Source organism: Populus nigra, chromosome 12 (assembly GCF_951802175.1).
Source record: "Populus nigra chromosome 12, ddPopNigr1.1, whole genome shotgun sequence".
Classification (NCBI taxonomy): Eukaryota; Viridiplantae; Streptophyta; class Magnoliopsida; order Malpighiales; family Salicaceae; genus Populus; species Populus nigra.
The window spans coordinates 1,701,765-1,707,628 of record NC_084863.1 but is presented as its reverse complement, the minus strand read 5'-3'; the positions used below and the strand labels follow the sequence as shown (position 1 = coordinate 1,707,628).

Genomic DNA, 5,864 nt, shown 5'->3' with positions numbered 1-5,864 from the left:
AGAGGCTGAAAAAATCCTATGACAGTTCACAACATCATCAAAAGATAAGATTTGAAATGATAGTTTATAATCATGATGTATTTCTAAGTGTAAGAATTCAACTTCATTATAAACAAATGAATACATTTTTCAATTTTACTTCGAAAAAAAAATAGTTTTCTTAATTAGTGAACAGACCCTAAAATTTCTTACCACTTCTTATTTTATTCTAGCAAGTTTTAGTATTTATAGCTTACATGCATTGAACTTGAAGATTAGATCAGAGAAGATATCCAAACCAGAAAGCAATAGCATGGAGAAGAGATGGTCTCTCCAAGGAATGACGGCTCTTGTCACTGGTGGAACCAAAGGGATTGGGTAATCATCTCTAATTTTCCTTCTCCTCTTGAACACCTTGCTTCCTTTAGTTCTAGCTCACAGTCATCGCTAGCTTATATATTCCTGATTCTGGGCTCCATTATATAGACATTTATCAGCTTACCATTGGAATCAGTCATAACAGCAACACTTGTTAATTTGCTAATGCATTATGAACAGTTATGCTGTTGTGGATGAGTTGGCAGCGCTAGGGGCAATCGTGCATACATGTGCGAGGAACCAAGACCAGCTCAATGAACGCATCCGTGAATGGAATGAGAAGGGTTTTAAAGTTACTGGTTCAGTCTGTGATGTATCCTCTGATGCTGAAAGAGAGAAGCTGATGGAGGAGGTTTCCTCTCGCTTTGATGGTAAACTTAATATCCTTGTGAGTAAAATCCAACTCTGTTTCTTTCTTGTTTCTTAACACATTCACAGTACTTGAAGAAGGGCTAGTAATATTATGAGGGAAGTTCTACAGGGCCTTTGGTATAAAACAATTGGCATTTTTTATGGGAAAAGAGAACTGCGATTGATAACTGTTCCAATGATCCTAAGAAAGTTTCAAGGAAAGTGAAAATGAAAACAGTTATTAATATAACTTAATTAAGAAGCCTTAATTGTTGTAGCATAAATGCATATAACTTGATTGTGCACAAATAAGTAGTGTTCTATAAATTTTAATCAATAGCCTTTTAAACTCTTCCAAATCTCCAGGTAAACAATGCTGGGACAAACATATATAAAGCAACCTTAGATTACACAGCTGAGGATTTCACATCTCTCATGAACACAAACCTTCAATCTGCTTTCCATTTGTCCCAACTTGCACATCCCCTTTTGAAAGCTTCAGGGGCTGGAAAGATTGTCTTCATGTCTTCCATTGGTAGTGTGGTATCTGTAAACACTCAGTATCCTTTGTATTCAGCTTCTAAAGGTACTTAACTACTTCTCTAGACCTGTTTTCTCATTTTAATTTTCTTTCTGTTTCTATTGCGAAAGCTTGTTCTCTTAGGACCTGTCATGACATGTATACTGCAGGTGCAATGAACCAACTTACAAGGAATTTGGCGTGCGAATGGGCTAAGGACAATATAAGGGTTAACGGAGTTGCACCCTGGTTCGTCCGAACTCCACTCACAGCACATGTACAGCATTCTACAAACTCACGAGTTCTCTAATTAACGTTTGATCTCCTTTCTACATGTTTTTCCCATTCAATTCTCATTGCACAAGTCCACCAAACATAGGTGGATTGTTCTGAACTAACGCGAGACGCTCAGTTCTGCAATATGATTATCTTATCGAACATTTCTATTGCTTCAGTTCTGCAATAATCAGTCTTAGGAGCTAGGTGAATTAGATTAATTAACGCCAGCAACACATTTTTTATTACCAAGCTAGTGTTTCTGTGATCATGAGTTATCTAATGCTTTTCCTTAACCATTCAGAGTCTGGATGATGAGAGCATTGCGAAGGAGGTTTTCAATCGAACCCCCATGAGACGCGTTGGGGAACCAGGGGAGGTCTCTTCTGTTGTCGCATTTCTATGCTTGCCTGCACCAGGTTTCTTAACAGGACAAATCATATGCGTTGATGGAGGGATGTCAGTGAATGGCTTTTCCATGGGTTGAAAATGAGCTGCTCTGAGGCGTGAATTCATCTACTTGTAGGATTGAATAAGGCAGTCTTATTGCCCTTTGATGATGTTTTTAACTATCCTGCCAAATAAGAGGATTGTCTCAGCCTCTCCATGACTTGGAGCTAATTTAATACTATTTATTTGGGTGTTCTCCGTGCTCAATAAACTATTTTTTCAATTAATATTTCTCTTTGATTATGTTGTGAACTGTACTGTCAAATCTTATCTTTTGATGATGTTGTGAACTGTCATCGGATTTTTTCAGCCTCTCAATAATGACTTGTAGCCAATTTAATATTATTTATTTGGGTGTTTTCAATGATCAATAAACTATCATTTCAATTAATAATTGTTTATTTTCAAAGAATATGGGAAGGTTGGATCCAACTTTAAAATTAGTGGGCTCATTTCACTCCACTACTGCAATTTATTTATGTGAGATTAATTATTTTACCCGAGCTATTCAATGATTTTTTTTTTCAAATAAAAACTTGGATATATAAGTTATTTTGATATGTTTTTTATATAAAATTTTTTAAAATATAAATTAAAAAGTTCATTTAACATTCAATAAGCATATGTGCATATAAAAATAAATATTTGTTAACAGTAATTAAAAGAAAAAATAAAAAAAATAAGAGATGAATTTAGATCTTACAAAATAAAATGTTTATTCTTTTGTTTTCACTGAACTTATTTATTAAAATTAATAAAAAATAATATAAATAAATAAACATATAAAAATAGGTGTATAAAATAAAAAAAATACATGGCCAAACATATTAAAAATATTATTTCAAAATAACCAAGTTAGAATATTGATTTTATCTTGCTTAATCCTCTTGTAAAATATTATGTGCAGTGTACTTATCCTCCTGTAATTGTCTTGCTTAATCTAAATGTCCATAGTCAATAGGCCTTTTACTTCAATATATTAATATTGGACCTTTGGGCGTAGCCCAAATTTTGGGTACAACACATCCTCACAAAAGTTTTTATTTTCTTTTCAATGAACCGATGATTGTTTCAAAAAAATAAAATAAAATGCAAAGCATAAAAGTTAATAAATTTTACAATTTCCAATTCAAAAAAATAAAGTTTTTTTTTTCTAATTTGAATAGGAAAGCTTTAAGAGACAACTAAGAAGTTCAATTCAAGAGCACAAAGGTTGGAATCCTCTGCACAATGATGATGATGTGAAGTCGGTGCTTAAAAAAATATGAGAATTTGTTTTCTTTCAATGAAATAAAACTAGCATCAAGCTCGTAAAATCTTTGAAAATCTAGTCGAGGATGCCGAGAGTCAAGCAGGGACCAGCATAAGGTGTTCAACGTCCAAGCCAGGTCCGCTTAGCAATATTCAGAGCTCGAGCCGGGACTTGGTCCATGATCCAGCCTGGTTCAAGTATGAGACAGCCTAGGTTTAAATGAGATCGGGTCCATGACGTTGAGCGGACCCAACAAGTGGTTAACAAAATTGATTTTTTACACCTTTTTTTTTTTTAACTATGAGATCCGAATTAACTTACATTACTTTGACTAATCCTCTAATATCCTAGAGTTAATAAGCAGGTAAATTTCCAGTAACTCCAATAACCCTGAAATTTATAATACTTGAATTATTAATCTTTAGATAATAAATTCAAAACCCATCTACACTCTCAACAATTTTTACAATTTTAATTTGTCTTCCAGAGTTAAGTCGAGTTCAAGACGACAGGAGATAGTGTAGATTATGCTCAGGCCAGGAATGTATAAGAGTGACATGGCCTCGGGGGTTAGGTTCGAGACAATAGAAAGTTTGGTCGGAACATGAATATTAGGGGATCGGTTCCCGAACACCAAGAGACGTGCATGGGGATCAGGCTTGGACTCGAGGATATAGCAAGGTTTCAATCTAGGGTCCATGGAGATCAGGCCTAGATTTGGTCTCAACATTTGATAAGTTTTTGTTTCCTTTTAAATCTCAAAAAACTTTTCTGTTCCTTCTTTGCCTTTCCATCATCAAAGCTGCGAATATAATTTTTCTTGGATGACGGAAAGTGTCTAGAATCAACATGGCAGAGAGATGGATTTTGACAGAGTAAGGATCTTATGATAAAACATATCCAGATATTTAAAATTGTGTAAAAAACAAAAAAATCATTGCTTGGCAAAGGTGCCAGCTTTCTCTTCTCTAATGAAAAAAAACCATGCACTACTTGTAAATAGGGACATGATTATTCTAAATCTTTGAATTATAGTATCCTGACTCGAAAAAAAATGTTGATTCTGCTTCAACTAGTATTTAATTTCTTAATTGAGACAGAAACAAAAAAAATCCGGAAACAATATCATAATGTAATACTTTTAATTTTTACATTTTGTCTTCATTTTTATTTGACACCAAATGAAGTCTCTCTAAACGTACTTGCTTTTTTCATATGAATGAGATTAATAATTTATTAATAATAAGTTAAGAAAACAGAGTACAAGCCAAAGGAGGGAGTGGCTAGAACATACCATAATTGTTAAACTTTAATTTAGTAGATTAACTCAAGAAATCTTCTGATTCAAAGTTTAATTTAAATTAAATTGGTTTTGATTTTGATTTAATTAAATTCAGTTAACCTAATCAAGTTAATTTATAATTCGATTGATTTAATTAAACTTAATCTATACCTAACTCAGATGCTCTAACTTTTTTTAAAAAAATAACCAAAAATTAAAACAATGTGGTTTTAAATAAAAATTATAGATTAAAATTGATTTGGCAGCTCAGTAACCGAGGTCCTTTTCAAGTAAGACATGGTCGGTTGTGATAAGTATGGAACAAACATGACTTCCCAACAAAACTAAAGGAAAAAAAGAGGCCAACAACCTTTCCCAAAAACAAAAGCTAAACCCCAAAATCCACAGCAGCGGCAACAGCACTAATGGAGATAGCTAGGAATGAGTGAACAAGGAACTAGAGCCAAACATGGAAAAGACCAGCAAAGAACATAGCCATAGCCAGACACATTGAAAAGAAATTAGCCTGCACAAACAGTTGAGAAAATAAAATAAGTCCCTGGAGTAACAGAAACCAGCAAGGAGGCCCCTCCCTAGCAAAAACCTTGCAGCTTACCTTTCACTTCTTTTCTTAACATGTCAAAAAACTATCTTAATTTAAAATTTTAAATTATCGGGTGAAATTTTAAGATATAATTTATATAATTATCTAATATATCCTCTTAAATAAAAGCATTTTGAATATGAGGATCATTTAAACTTGAAACTTGCACCACACATGTTCATACTATTGTGTTTAATTTTTATCAAATAGATAAACTCGTGACCACTTGATTAACAAAGCTCTGATATCATGACAAATAACTATCTCACCCAAAACTTAAACTGTTAGATGAAGTCTCACAACATGATTTATAACTTCCTAAGCACTCTTGAGTCTAACGTTACCAGCAACAATATTACAATAAGAACTATCACTATAAATATTAACATTTGGGCTAATCTTTGTATATTTTTTATTGAAAAGCATTTCAGATCATAATTTATAATTATTTGTTTTCAAATGTCTATCTTATTATAGATTTCATGTTCATCTTTTACAGATTTTATGACTTTTGATGTTACAAAGCAGTCGAAAGTTACCAAGAGAGTATTGTTCATTTAATGAGATTATTTGCACCCTTTTCCATTTGAGTGATGAAGCTAGAGATATTTGTCAAAGGGACAAATATTTTCATACATAAGTATGAAATTTATGAGGGAAGGATAGTGCATTTTATTTGGAAATATAATGCAACAACAATGTTCATTCTATGTTCCATGTTTTGTTAGTGATTTACACTTTTGCATTATTCAAATTGATATACAAAGAGTTA

At 32.8% G+C, this 5,864-nt stretch overlaps 1 protein-coding gene across 1 annotated transcript; it reads left to right on the top strand.

Moving 5' to 3' along the window:
- The first annotated feature begins 201 nt into the window (after positions 1-201).
- LOC133669284 (tropinone reductase homolog At2g29150-like) lies at positions 202-2,181 on the top strand. Its single transcript, XM_062089356.1, has 5 exons — positions 202-357; positions 538-745; positions 1,075-1,294; positions 1,399-1,505; positions 1,809-2,181. The coding sequence occupies exons 1-5, from the start codon at positions 293-295 to the stop codon at positions 1,989-1,991; spliced, it is 783 nt and encodes a 260-aa protein (XP_061945340.1). The 5' UTR covers positions 202-292; the 3' UTR covers positions 1,992-2,181.
- The last annotated feature ends 3,683 nt before the right edge of the window (positions 2,182-5,864 follow it).

Bases quoted from the DNA above. Each gene is read 5' to 3' on its own strand.
- LOC133669284 (XM_062089356.1), top strand. From the start codon at position 293: ATGGAGAAGAGATGGTCTCTCCAAGGAATGACGGCTCTTGTCACTGGT. The intron at 1,295-1,398 runs GTACTTAACTAC...TGTATACTGCAG, and splicing joins TTTGTATTCAGCTTCTAAAG to GTGCAATGAACCAACTTACA. The intron at 1,506-1,808 runs GTACAGCATTCT...TTAACCATTCAG, and splicing joins GAACTCCACTCACAGCACAT to AGTCTGGATGATGAGAGCAT.